General features: G+C 43.1%; 1 protein-coding gene across 1 annotated transcript; it reads right to left on the minus strand.

Annotated features, from left to right (window-relative positions):
- Window positions 1-9,161: 9,161 nt before the first annotated feature.
- Window positions 9,162-11,683, minus strand: LOC308151125 (uncharacterized protein). The gene is made up of 4 exons (XM_080523941.1): window positions 11,675-11,683; window positions 10,315-10,425; window positions 9,831-9,968; window positions 9,162-9,296 (listed from the first exon to the last, which is right to left on the minus strand). The coding sequence occupies exons 1-4, from the start codon at window positions 11,678-11,680 to the stop codon at window positions 9,210-9,212; spliced, it is 342 nt and encodes a 113-aa protein (XP_080380067.1). The 5' UTR covers window positions 11,681-11,683; the 3' UTR covers window positions 9,162-9,209.
- Between the last annotated feature and the right edge of the window lie 2,890 nt (window positions 11,684-14,573).

Consider the following 14,573-nt stretch of genomic DNA (forward strand, 5'->3'; position numbering starts at 1 on the left):
ATTTTTTAAAAATCTAACGTTTTCCTTCTATCACTGAGACTGCCAATGGCCTCGGGCGTGAGCTAGATTACTCTTACTGCTACGACTGGTGGATTGATGATTCACTTGCTTAGTCAAATGTGTTGATTGTATGCTTTGGAATAAGACGTCTGCTAAATGCCAAAAATGTAAATGTTCTTGTCTGTAGGACTATCAACGCCTGCGAGCAATCAGACGGCTCTGAACGTGCCGCTCCTCCTAGGACGTCAGCCTTAGGCCACGGAACAATAATGAACTCCCTCACCGGAGTAGAGAGCTGAATAGCGGGTATTACAAATCTCAGACCGCAAGCGACCCAAAGCCTCTGAATAGCACGGACCTACCTCTGAATAGCGAAAGTTTGAAGTCTGAGTGCTGCCATGCGTAATCAGCAAAGTGAACACAGCTGGCAACTGAGGAGGAGGAGAGCAAGACACCTGTGACCGGTAGGCTATTTCAAGAGAATAGACTGACTGAACAACTAACTCCACTGGTTACACAAGCAAACGAGCAACAGTAGATATATATTCTGGGTTTGCTGAAGTGTGTATTCTTCTCCATAGTTCAAAATGAAGAGAACAAAAGACATTACGTCCAGGTTTGTGATGTTGAAAAAACATTTGCCTGCTTAAATGTCCTAAACAAGGAACATAACAGACAGGTTGGAGAAAATAGGGAATAGGCCTATATAAAAACAATAGGGAATAGGCCTATATAAAAATAATAGGGAATAGGCCTATATAAAAACAATAAGGAATAGGCCTATATAAAAACAATAGGGAATAGGCCTATATAAAAACAATAGGGAATAGGCCTATATAAAACAATAGGAAATAGGCCTATATAAAACAATAGGGAATAGGCCTATATAAAACAATAGGGGAAGTGCTTCTACTTACTGCCACACAAACATGCCTCAAAGAGGTCACATGACCTTTCATAATGCAAAGTACACAAGTAACATCATTCAGAATGAGGTTCTAGATTGTTTGGCAGACATGGTTCGAACTGAAATTACAGAAGAAGTGAAAAACAGTCTTCAGCATCATGTCAGATGAAACAAAAGATATAAAGAAAAAGGAACAGAATTCTCTAGTACTAAGGTATTATTACAATGAAGCTATCCATGAGAGTTTTCTCCATTTTGAATCTGCTGAGACGCTAGATGCAGCAGGGCTTACTGAGAAAATAATCCACCTATTGGAAAGTCATGGTCTAAAATACAAAAAGAACCTCGTAGGCCAAGCCTATGACGCTGCTGCTGTCGTGAGCAGTAAGCATTCCGGGGTCCAGGCTAGAATCAAAGAGCAAGCAAAATATGCCTTTTACATCCATTGCAATGCCCATTGTCTAAATGTAGTTTTAGTAGATGCAGTCAAAGCTGTCCCGGAGGCAGATTCTCTATATGTGTTCACATCTGAGTCATATCCATCCTAAATGGCTAACTATACAAAGAGAGATACAGTCTTCATCACTTGACATTTCAAAAGCTGTTGATTTAATTGAAGCTTTAGTTCAGACATTGAATGACTTCAGGCAGGAGTAATGTTTTTGATAACTTGTGGGATGAAGTGTTGAACATTTCTAGGCAATGTGATGCAATACAGCCAGCTGCAAAAAGACAAAAAACACTAAGCTCTAAACTCAGTGAACACTGTGTACTGACTACTGTTGGTCAGAGAGTTAGACCGAGATAAAGATGGGTTCCGTACAACCTTTATCTACCCTGTCATTGATCTGATGCTCAATGAGCTTAACAGAAGGTTTTCAAAGACAAACTGTGACATAATGAATAGCGTCCAGGCTCTAAACCCACAAAATGATGTATCTCAGAGACAGCTCTGTTTTCATTTGCTCGATTATATTATTCAAATATTGATGACTTGGGGCATGAACTACTATCAGTTCAGCCAGATTTTAGAAAGGAAAATACAGACCGGGATGTAGAGACCCTCTAGTACAGTAGAGCAGTAGTACAGTTGAGCCATATAAAGACGTTTTTTTTTTTTTTAGCTCTACAGACTCAGAAATAGCAGTTGCGATCCCAGTGAGTACTGCTTCTTGTGAGCAGTTTTTCTACCTTTTGAAAACTTACCTCAGTCCACCATTGATGGTCCACGATCAATAAGAGATTAAGCAATCTGGGTGTGGGTCTTGAGTGTAAGAGGGCAAAGTCTTTTGAGTGATCATATGACATACAGTAACCAATCAACATGCTACTTGTAATAATAAGCAACAATAACCAATAGGGAAACTTAACCAAAAGGGGAAGTCTAGAGGGTCTCTGCATTCCAGTCTATTTTCCTTTCTAGGATTTCACATTTTAATTTTCAATATTGTAATTTAATAAAATTGTAACTGTAACATACTGAAAGAAATAGCTGTAACTGGGATGTTGTTGTTGTGCGCTATTACTTTATACTGAACTACTAAAACAGTTGAACACTGCTTGGTCTCTTGAACTTGAGCAGGGGGGTATTCCATCAACATTGCTAAAGGAAAGTCCAGGCTTATTCTGATAAGTCTCGTGAGAGATATAAAAAATAAGACTGGATTTTCCTTTAGCAACTTGGGTTCCTTTTGTAACTCATACTAAAACAAATAGCTGCAACTGCAATACTGTTACTGTGCACCATTCATTTAACTAAACATTTTTAGGCTTGAACACTGTCTTTGCCTTTTTTGTCCCAGGTTGAATGTGCCTCTGACAAAACACTTGACCCCAGCCAGGCTACCCCAGTAAAATTGGTCTAGAACCGTCACTGAAAAAGAAAAAGTAATCTATTACTGACGGCCATTGGCAGTCAAACATGCTAGAAAGATTTTTTTATTTGTCTTATTATATTTTGTGTACACACACAAACGCACAGAAAAAGACACAGAAGCCGGTAAACGGTGCGGAGCGAGACGACAGCACCAACAGACAGAGTGAGCGCCGGACACCGGTACATAGATACAAGTGTGAAATTGATCGACACGTTTCTCTCTTTCTCTTTCGCCAGTGGCGATCAATTTCACACTTCCTGCCCACGCCGGGAAGGGGGCAGTGGTGAGGAGAGGGATATAGGTACCCCTTGTTCCTGATTCGATGACGGGTTCGCCGTCCTCGGGCTCGACTCGAATCAGGAACAAGGGGTACCTAGATCCCTCTCCTCACCACTGCCCCCTTCCCGGCGTGGGCAGGACTAAACAGAATATTAATTTATTTGTTCCCTCCAAGGGGAGGACGTAGGCTACTTGCTTTTTTCCTGATAACTCCTCCAGAGAAGGGAGGCTTTTCTGTTGGACTATCCTGAACCTGAACCCTCATTTAACTTCATTAAATATGCCTTATTAAATAGTGACTGACTTGCTACCTTGTCCCTGTGTGTATCTTGGGTGCGTTTACACTGGCTGAGATGAGTGCCTGCTACAACACACACACACACACACACACACACACACACACACACACACACACATACACACACATGCACGCACACACACACACACACACACACACACACACACACACACACACACACACACAGAGACACATACAGACTCACTCACACAGACGGCTTAGTGTGTTATCTTTGTTCTGGGGAGTACAGAGAGGAACTGGTTAAGACTGAGCTGTGGCTCTGGAGGTAGAGCCGGTGTCTAATGACTAATGGCTGACCACATGTCGAGGTGTCCTTGGGCCAGACACTGAACCCCAAATTCCTCCCAATGAGCAGACTGGCGCCTTGCATGGTAGCTTGCCGCTGTCCCAAGTGAGCATATAATGTGAGAAGCTGGTCAAAGGGCTGGTCTGTGATTCGCTATCACCCGATCTGGACCCCCACCAATTTACCTATCGACAAAACAGATCCACCAACGATGCCTTTGCCACTGCTCTCCACACTGCCCTGACTCATCTAGACAAGAGGAACTTATGTGAGGATGGTGTTCGTAGACTACAATTCACCATTCAACAAGAGGAAGAGGAAAAGAGGCCTCCCCAGGAACAGTTAGAGGAGGGATGTCCAGACCCAGAACAGTTAGAGGAGGGATGTCCAGACAGAGAACAGTTGGAGGAGGGATGTCCAGACAGAGAACAGTTGGAGGAGGGATGTCCAGACAGAGAACAGTTGGAGGAGGGATGTCCAGACAGAGAACAGTTGGAGGAGGGATGTCCAGACAGAGAACAGTTAGAGGAGGGATGTCCAGACAGAGAACAGTTAGAGGAGGGATGTCCAGACCCAGAACAGTTAGAGGAGGGATGTCCAGACAGAGAACAGTTGGAGGAGGGATGTCCAGACAGAGAACAGTTAGAGGAGGGATGTCCAGACAGAGAACAGTTAGAGGAGGGATGTCCAGACAGAGAACAGTTGGAGGAGGGATGTCCAGACAGAGAACAGTTGGAGGAGGGATGTCCAGACAGAGAACAGTTAGAGGAGGGATGTCCAGACCCAGAACAGTTAGAGGAGGGATGTCCAGACAGAGAACAGTTGGAGGAGGGATGTCCAGACAGAGAACAGTTGGAGGAGGGATGTCCAGACAGAGAACAGTTGGAGGAGGGATGTCCAGACCCAGAACAGTTAGAGGAGGGATGTCCAGACAGAGAACAGTTGGAGGAGGGATGTCCAGACAGAGAACAGTTGGAGGAGGGATGTCCAGACCCAGAACAGTTAGAGGAGGGATGTCCAGACAGAGAACAGTTAGAGGAGGGATGTCCAGACAGAGAACAGTTGGAGGAGGGATGTCCAGACAGAGAACAGTTGGAGGAGGGATGTCCAGACCCAGAACAGTTGGAGGAGGGATGTCCAGACAGAGAACAGTTAGAGGAGGGATGTCCAGACAGAGAACAGTTGGAGGAGGGATGTCCAGACAGAGAACAGTTAGAGGAGGGATGTCCAGACAGAGAACAGTTAGTCTTTTACCTACTAAAAGAGCCGCCCGCCTCGGGGGTCAAATGACCCCCTCTTTACAATGCTCAAGCTGCTATTTACACACTACGACCACTAGTTGGCCGCTTATAAATTAGCCTGCTTCCTACACAGAAAAAAGGCATAATAGCTTTATACTAGCTTATCCTGATGTGATTTTGAAAATGTAAGGATACTGGGTGGTAGAACGCACATATCTAGGAAAAGTCATGAAAGGAGGGTCCTGAAATTTGATCGAGTGCAAAGATATAAAAAAAAATCTTTACTCACATGGCTCTTCTAGTGTTAATTCAAGTAATTAGTCATGTCCTGCACTACTGACACTTTTACACCCATATCTTGAATTATGCTTGATTTATTATGCCTTGTGCTGCAAATGCAATGTCAGGATCTGAAGTCTAAGAATTTGACTCTGTTACACTTGTGTAATGTGAAGTAACAAATAAACTTGAAACTTGCTGCCATTGGTGTGTGAATGTGTGAATGAGAGGCCGTTGTAAAGCACTTTGGAATAAGGCGCTATATAAGTCAGTCCATTTACCAAAATGAGATACTATGATTTTTTCCTTCAAACAATAGAAATTACAATGGGAGGCTATGAAACATATAATATTGATTATATTAACACACATTTCATCACATGAAATAGGTGGGGTGGGGGGGGGGGGTTGGGGAAATGGGGGGGGGGCTCTGATTGAGAACCCCTGCAGAGTATCAGATGTCTTTGCCTCAATTTATATTCCAACATAAATATTTCCCTTGTATGGTGATTGAGTTAAATAATAAAATCGGGATGTAGTTTGTCAAGTCATCTGAGTGAAACATTGTCTATTCTTTTTTTTAAATGTTTAAATGTCTATTTTTGTAATGTTATTATTATTGTCAGTGGTAAAAATGCAGCACAACCCTGTCATGGTGCAAACCATTCATTTGTGACAGGTCAAGTGACAGAGCTCATGTGATAGTTGCCAAAAGGGCAATCACAACCAAAACACAGCCTGTTGTGTATGTTGAAGGTGGAGAGGGCAGGGTGGAGGAAATGTCACAACACTTCATTCAAAAAGGAGAAGAAACCTCAAAGTATTAATTTAACAGAAAAATCTGTTTACAGCTTTGATTGAAAACATTTTAAATAGGAAACAAAAATGCACACATTCTGGTCATTTTCCTCATCTCAGTTCTAAAATGCAGTTGTATAGACTCTCTAACTATACAGTATGCACGCCATTGATAACACATTTAAGAAATAATAAAATAAAACTATTTACAGACAGTGAGCCAAAACACTCAGCACTGCCACTGTAAAATCAGATGCTGTTGTCTAAAACATAGACGAGACTGCTCTTTGTGGACTTCAGCTCTGCCTTCAACACCATCCTTCCAGACAGGCTAGTGACCAAACTACTAGACCTGGGCCTATCACACTCTATCTGTGCATGGATCAAGGACTTCCTGTCTGACCGCCCCCAGAGGGTGCGGGTGGGCTCCCACACCTCCACAGCCCTCAGACTCAGCACTGGGTCCCCCCAGGGGAGCCCCATCCTCTACAACCTCTACACCTACGACTTCACCCCCGTCCACCCCAGCAACTCCATCGTAAAGTTTGCAGACGACACCACCGTGGTGGGCTGCATCTCGGGGGGGGACGAGGCGGCGTACAGGGATGAGGTGGAGCAGCTGGGCAAGCTGTGCAAGGTTAACAACCTGCTGCTGAACCAGTCAAAGACCCAGGAAATCATCGTGGACTTCAGGAGGAAAAAATCTGAGGTCCAGCCCCTGCTCGTCGATGGAGGGAGCGTGGAGAGAGTCTCAACCCTCCGATTCCTGGGGGTGCACATACAGGATGACCTGTCCTGGAAGACCAACACAGCAGCCATCATCAAGAAGGCACAACAGCGGCTCTACTTCCTGAGAGTCCTCAGGAAAAAACACATCAGACAGGAGCTGCTTGTGACCTTCTACCGCTGCACAGTGGAGAGCATCCTCACCTACTGCATCTGCGTGTGATTCTCCAGCTGCACAGCCGCAGAGAGGAATGCGCTACAGAGAGTCGTGAGATTGGCCCAGAAGATCACCGGCGCCCCCCTCCCCTCTCTGGAAGAGCTGTACAACACGCTGCCTCAGGAAGGCCTCCAAGATCTCCAGAGACCCATCCCACCCTGGGAACGAACACTTTGTTCGGCTGCCCTCGGACAGGCGGTTCAGGACCATGTTCGCAAGGACAAATAGACTGAAGCTCAGCTTCTACCCCAGGGCCATTCAGGCCCTGAACACAGCAAAGACCTAGGTTCTAGGCCCTGGATAATCTAGAACATTTGATGGCAGCTACTAGATTGTAATCAAGTGCAATACTGAAACACAACTGTGAACATTTCAAACCTGCAAACTGCGACACTTTAAATGAATGTGCAATAACACTATGTGCAATATGACAACCCTCGGGTACATAAGGTTCAGAGATAGGAAATGTTAGAATAGGTATAGCATAGCATAGAGTACAGCACAGTGTTTTATTTGTATAGTATAGTACTGTATAGTGGATAGTGTACATAGCCTTTATTTATGTAAACCAGCTCTTTTCCCTTCTTGTTTTTAGTTTTTTTCTAGCACCAGGGGAGCCCCCCCCTCCCAAATTTCGTTGTATGGTACCTGTACTATATCAATGACAATAAAGACCATTCATTCAACATATATACACAATAATGTATAAGGCTGAATATATCAGTAGGTGAATAGCCAAAGTTATATGCCTAAAGTACCTGCACAATTGTCACATGTTGTTGATTTCCGCAGAGGCACAGCATTGAACTAGTAGTTCATAAATGTAAAAAGTTCAAAAAGTATTCTTTGTTTTCCACACCTATGGCACAAATGAGGATTCCAAACCAGTTCTAGGCACTGACTTTAGAACTGCTTGTGGGAATGTTTTAGTGCTTTTCCATCAGCAGCCCGCGTTAGTGCAGGGTTAGATCAGTTCGAGGTCAGGTCGGGTCACTTTCTGTTCTGGTTTTCCATTATACACAAACCGACCCGGACTAGTAGGAGGAGTAGACGATAGTAGGCGGAGTTACGCGTCACACGCAGCCTGGCAAAAAGCTTCCGGGTGTACACAGCAACAGCCGTGATTTTTTTGGAGAGAAAGAGAAAGAGAGAGAGGAAGCTATGTACACATAATAAAGTCATGTTTTTTGAACCCTTAAAACCACTGCCTTCACTTGTCTGCTTTATGAACTGTAGTATCATCATCGGGAAACGCCGACAAGACGCGAATCTACCGGCATTTGACTCATGACACAGCCGGTGTTATTCACAGACAAACACGGTGCCGTTTGCGGGTTAATAACTTCGGTTTACCGGGGGTTAGGATAACAATTAAAACGTGTCCGGAAAGAGGAGAAGCCAGGGAATTCAAAAGTTTTTGAATGGAGTCGATCCTCCACTCCTATCACCGTGGACACAGCGCGGAGCGAATTCCCTGTTAAAACCGGCATTTGACTCATGAGTGAACGGCGAACTCCCGGTTCATCGAGTTTACGGTTAAAAGCATAACTTCTCGGGGTGTCAGCGCGGTGGTTAAGGGCTCAAAATGACCGTAGACAGATGGTGAAGTTAGCAAAGGAGTATTGTGTTTGTACCACCTCCACAGCCGGTGTTATTCACGGACAAACACGGTGCATAATAGCGATTTTTGTGTTGTGCTTGTTGTAAATAAAAGTTATATGATTCATTGAAATGACATTAAACTAAGATAATACGATGGTCAGCATAATTTTCCGAATCTTTATTAATAAGCTATTACAGAAAATGTAGTGACATTTTCCTAGAGTGAATGTGGTATTTCAAGATGGCGGTTAGTGAAGAAATCTATGGGATGGGACATGGGATGACGATTTCCATTGACCAATCAACGGTGTGCAGCGTCACACGTCACACGCAGCCTGGCAAAGAGACCCGGATATGACATTTTAGACCCTGCTCTCGATGTGGAGCTAAAGAAGCGAGCTGACCTGGGACCGAACCGACCTGGAACGACGAATGGAAAAGGGGAACGAAGCGGGCTGACCCGGGTCAGCACCAGGTCAGCACCGTAGTGGAAAAGCGGCTTTTGTGTCCAGTGACCCAGGCTCTGTCAGCCTTCCCTCCCCCCTTCACCCTCTGTCAGCCTTCCCTCACCCCTTCACCCTCTGGAGACACCTGCAAAAGGTTTCCTGGTGACTGGCATTGTTAAAAATGTGTGTATCTTAATTACGGATTCCCCCAATGTTTTATCCATTTCGATCGCTATCTGAACTTGATCTCGAAGCAGAGACAGTTGAAGGACTCGCATTCTGGAGGCTGACAGGTACAGGCACAGTCCCACGTGGCACACTGTAGGAAAACAGAGCAAAGATGGTACGTGTTTGAGCGCATGGAGAAAAAAACAAACCTACAGTGTACAGAGAAATACAGGAGTCGGACCACATCAAAAATCACCATCATTACAGTACACATTCAACTGTTCAACCTCGCCCCTCTGGCATGATGGCAGGCTCAAGCAATCTCTCAAAGGTCTGGTCTGTACTGGTCTGTATTGGTCTGGGAATTACTGGTCTGTGCTGGTCTGTACTGGTCTATACTAGTCTTGGGATTACTGGTCTGTACTTGTCTGTACTGGTCTGTACTGGTCTGGGGTTTACTGGTCTGTACTGGTCTGGGGGTTACTGGTCTGTGCTGGTCTGTACTGGTCTGGGGAATACTGGTCTGTGCTGGTCTGTACTGGTCTGGGGAGTACAGGTCTGTACTGGTCTGTACTGGTCTGTGCTGGTCTGTGCTGCTCTGTACTGGTCTGGGGAGTACAGGTCTGTACTGGTCTGTACTGGTCTGGGGAGTACAGGTCTGTGAGAGGAGCAGAGGTTCACTTACAGATGGAGAGGGGCAGGTTTGGTCCAGACACGAACGCAGTGACGGTGGGCGACAGTCACATGACTCTGCACATGCCAAGCAGTAATCAAACGGGGCGACATTCGGACAGCAGTTGCCACACTCTGGAGAGCACTGTTCCTGTAAGGCCAGGTTTCAAAAGAAGACATCAGCACCACTCTCACTCATCTCAAACATGACCTCCATGTTGCCCTCTGGTCAATACAGTCTGCTACGGTCAAACAAATATTTTGGTCCTCTTAGTTAAAATAAGGTGATGTCAATCAGCCCATCTGCAGGATACCAATAGAAGTGTTTCCCAATATATTGTACTCATGGTTTGATTCTTTGTGGTTTACATTTTGGAATTGTGCTGTTTATTGTGACATACATTATTACGTTATGTAGATCTCTATTGAACACTCAGAACAGCCAAATGAAGTGTATATGATGTTATTCCAAAGCAGACATGGCACTGAGGAGTTACCTTGAGGCAATGGCGGAACCATAGCGCCATCGTGAGGACGATCATGTAAAGACCAACAGCTATCATCAGCACGGCTGGGAGGGGGAGCTCAAGACCCCACACAGGCAACACCTGATACACAAGACATGTATATGGACAACCATGAGTGTCAACATGGAACAACACATCAACCAAAGAATACATAACATAATGTGTGTGTATATATATATATATATACAGTGCTGATGATGTAACTGCTGACGGCAGCAGCAGAATGTATTCTGAAGTGTACAGACACATCTTGTCTGCTCAAGTGTAGTGGTGGGGTAGTGGATAGTTGGACTGGTTATGAGTTCAAATTCCCACCTGGGAACACCACCACTAGTGTTCCCTTGAGTAAGGCTCTTAGCCCTAAGTTACTCCAGAGAGACTGTCCCTGTAATCTCTAATTGTAAGTCGCTTTGGATAAAAGTGTCTGCTAAATGGTGTAAATGCAAACTGCATCCAAATTCATTGGATGGTGCTTCATCATACAGGAAGACAATGACCCCAAACATATTTGCCATAGCAACTTGGGAGTTTTTCCAGGGTAAAAAAGTGTAGCCTAACGTTCTTGACTGGTCAAGTCAATCTTCAGGTTTAAACATTTAATTTCTTGATGATACGATTTTAAACAAAAATATCTCAAAACAAACAACATGGCTGCAGTATAAGAGAATACACCCAAAGAAGACACCCAGAGAAGACACCCAGTGTCACAGACTTCAGGCTTTGCATGCAAAGGAAAGTCGACCAAATATTAAATATGAGTCATCATATTGATCATTTGCACATTTGATGAATCTGTCACATCAGTTTTGGGTACCCTGAAACTGAGGCACTATGCGAAAAAACACAAAGTACACAAAGACTATCAAATAAAAGCTGAGCATCTCCATTTTAACCTCATAGTAGTAATTTCATTGTCCAATTACTTACGCAGGGCACTGTGTATATATATAGAAATACAACAATAGCCAAATAAGAGAAAAGTCAATCAAATTGTTTTCTAAAATTAAGAGAGCTGCAGGAATAGTCTTGGTAAGACCATAAAATAACTTAGGATTGCTAAAGTCGAAATACAATTTGTTACAAAAGCACAATAAATACAATTAACATAAAGCAAATCTAGTATAGACTAACTATTTCTATCAACTGAAAGTTGGATAGCTTGATAGGCAATTTGCTTTTGTACTGACATTGTAAAAAGAAAATCCAACCCTACTCCAGACCAGCTACATTGTGGGGTATCAGTTAATGTAGCTACATTTTAGGACACATTGAATCTGTATGTTGCCTAACGTCACTCCCTAGTGAAACATAGATAGCTATAACCACTTACCACCATGATTCTTTTTCCTCTCTTTTTTTTTCATGGGTTGATTGTCCGTAGTTATTTGGTGTTAGGGTTAGCTAGCTTTCTAGTTGTCTACACATCGGAGGCTAGACAAATCAGAGCTAAATAGAAATGAATACCGAACATCTATGACTAAAGTTAGCATCACCTCTTCTAGCGTGGACTAAAATAAATCGCAATCTAACTAGGAAAACCAACTTCCTTTAGACATGCACCTATACAAGTTCTATTTCTAGCTAACTAGCTACCATACTATCTAGTCTACATCATGTTTGAAGTCAAACAGCAAAGCTAGCATGGTTCTTGACTGCTGTTGGAGTTGCCATAGAAACAGACGGTTCCTGATCTGGGAACTTCGCTCACCTATTTCCGGTCAATGTAAATGTATGTAAATTAGAATTTCTTCAGAATAATAGCGCCAAAGGTAAACTTTATTATGCATTTAAACATGATAATAGGGATCAAGGAGTGTGTAATTGATTCCTATGCAAATAAGAGACCGTATAAAAACAAAGATATTGATTCCAAAATGACATGAACTATTATTCTTGCATTAAGATGGACTCAATTCAACTTATTGACTTTGAGTGATTTGTTAATGACATGTTTGCTTCTTTTTCGAGTGTCAGAGCAAAGGGTGTGAAGACTTCTACACATGTATGGAAGCATATAGTAGACTTAATAGTAGACTTAATATGAGATTGCAATTGCATGTTCCACTTTTGCATGCATTCTTTCAGACAATATTCCAATTCAAATGCAATTCTAATGATTTGCATTTTCATTTTCATGTACCTGATGTGCACATTCGCTGTCAACATTAAAATTATAATGCAAAGCCATTTGACATTAAATTTTCAAAGTCATGCGCTGCTTTGTAGCTGACAAAATTCAAAAGTTCATTCTAATGTGCAAATGACTATGCAATCCCAAAATAGCATATTCATTTGCCACTTTTGCCTGCGTTATTTGAGTCAATATTCAAATTGTAATGCAATAATGTGATACGCAATTGCATTTACATGTTCTAGGAAACACATCCGCTTTACAGCTGACAAAATTCAAACTCTCTATGCCAGTGGTCTTCAACCGGGGGTCCGCGACCCCTAGGGGGTCCGCAGAGGTACTGCAGGGGTCCGCCAATTTCTGTCATAATAATTGACAACTTTCACCAAAATAATCAGTGAGAATTAAGCTACTTTTGACAAAAACAATTTACAAAATAAATGATGCCCATGATTCTAGAGTCTAACATAACGTCAGCTGGAGAAAAAAAACACACCTGTCTAGCAAGCTAGGTGTTGGCTAAAACGCTGCAGTTCGGTCTTCATTGCGAAATTAACGTTAATTAATAACTAGCATATCGTTACTAATTTAGTTACTAGTTTGATAATAACAAACCCGCCTCTTTGCTTCTCTATGCGCCGCTATAGGAGAGGAACACAACGCGCTCCTTTACCATTCCGAGGTCAGATGGCTTTCCCGTGGATCAGTATTGGCGCGCGTCTTTGAATTACGCACAGCTATCCTCGAGATTCTGGTTGGCCAAAACCGCGCAGAGCTGGCTGCGCATTTCAATGCGCCCTCGCCTGATGTAAAATGCGCAATTGTTGATCACTTGGAGGCACTCGAAAGTCAATTTGAGAAGTACTTTTCTGAGACTGAGTCTTGGAGAAAGCACAAGACATGGATACGGTTATCATTCAAAGACAATGCATCCGACGGCTCAAACCTGACAGCCGCTGAGGAAGATCAGCTGATCGACCTAACCACAGACAGTACACACAAGAATGTGTACGAGTCACAGCCTCTCACCCAGTTCTGGATCCATTGCCAGAAATACTTCCCCCAACTGACAGCAAAGGCCACGGTGCCTTTTGCAACAACTTATCTTTGTGAAAGAGGATTCTCCTCCCTCACCTACCCGAAGAGCAAATACAGTTCCAGACTGCAGCCTGAGGATGACATGATGCTCTGCCTGACAACCTCCATCTCCCCCAGAATAGACAAGCTGTGTACCACCAACCAGGGCCAGTCATCTCACTGAGGTAGGCATACCTGGCTTCCTGAAGCTAAAAGTTTCATTGTTGAAAAATAATAATAATAGAAAATATAAGCCTCATCAAGAACAACAACAACAACAAAAACAACAATAATAATAACCAATCATAATTATGTATGAATGTTTTATCAATCATAAACACATATAGGCTAATAACCCAGTATATAAATAGGTTAATATGGTGAAATAAAAGGTGAATGAAGTAAATATAAAAGTTATTATAGGCTTATATATATATTACATGTGGGGGTCCCTGTTCTGTTTGTCTCTCATCCAAGGGGTCCTTGGGTTGAAAAAGGTTGAAGACCCCTGCTCTATGCAATTCAAACGCATCCGGGTACTTTGCTCTCCCGTCATGTCCACGCCCCTTTTTGGGTGATAGAAGTGGAGAAGTTTGACTGGCGGTCAATGGACATTTCTGGTCTTTGCTACTTTAATGCGATAACATAAGAAAACTGTAGTGCTTTTTAGATATTAGGAGCCCAAATCCGATGGCCAGTTAGGCAAACTATTATATAGTGTCGTTGCCAATGATCGACGTCGTTATATAGAGAAAATTCATGAAATAGGGGTTGATTCATCAGAGCAGTCATACGTCATCTCCCTGTCATCAGGCATTTGTAGTTCTTCATTTGATTTGCCGTGTAAATCCCCAGATGAGTGTTACATTCGTTTTCTTAAGATAGGATAATGAATAAATCTGTTCAATGGGCATTTGCCTACTGTTAATCAGTGCCTACTGTTAATCAGTAGCCTGTATGGTGTATATGAAGATGTTATAGCTAGCTAGCTACGATTTATCATGAAAATAATGAACAGCAA

This window comes from Nansenia antarctica (assembly GCF_963989245.1).
Source record: "Nansenia antarctica genome assembly, chromosome: 2".
NCBI lineage: Eukaryota > Metazoa > Chordata > Actinopteri > Argentiniformes > Microstomatidae > Nansenia > Nansenia antarctica.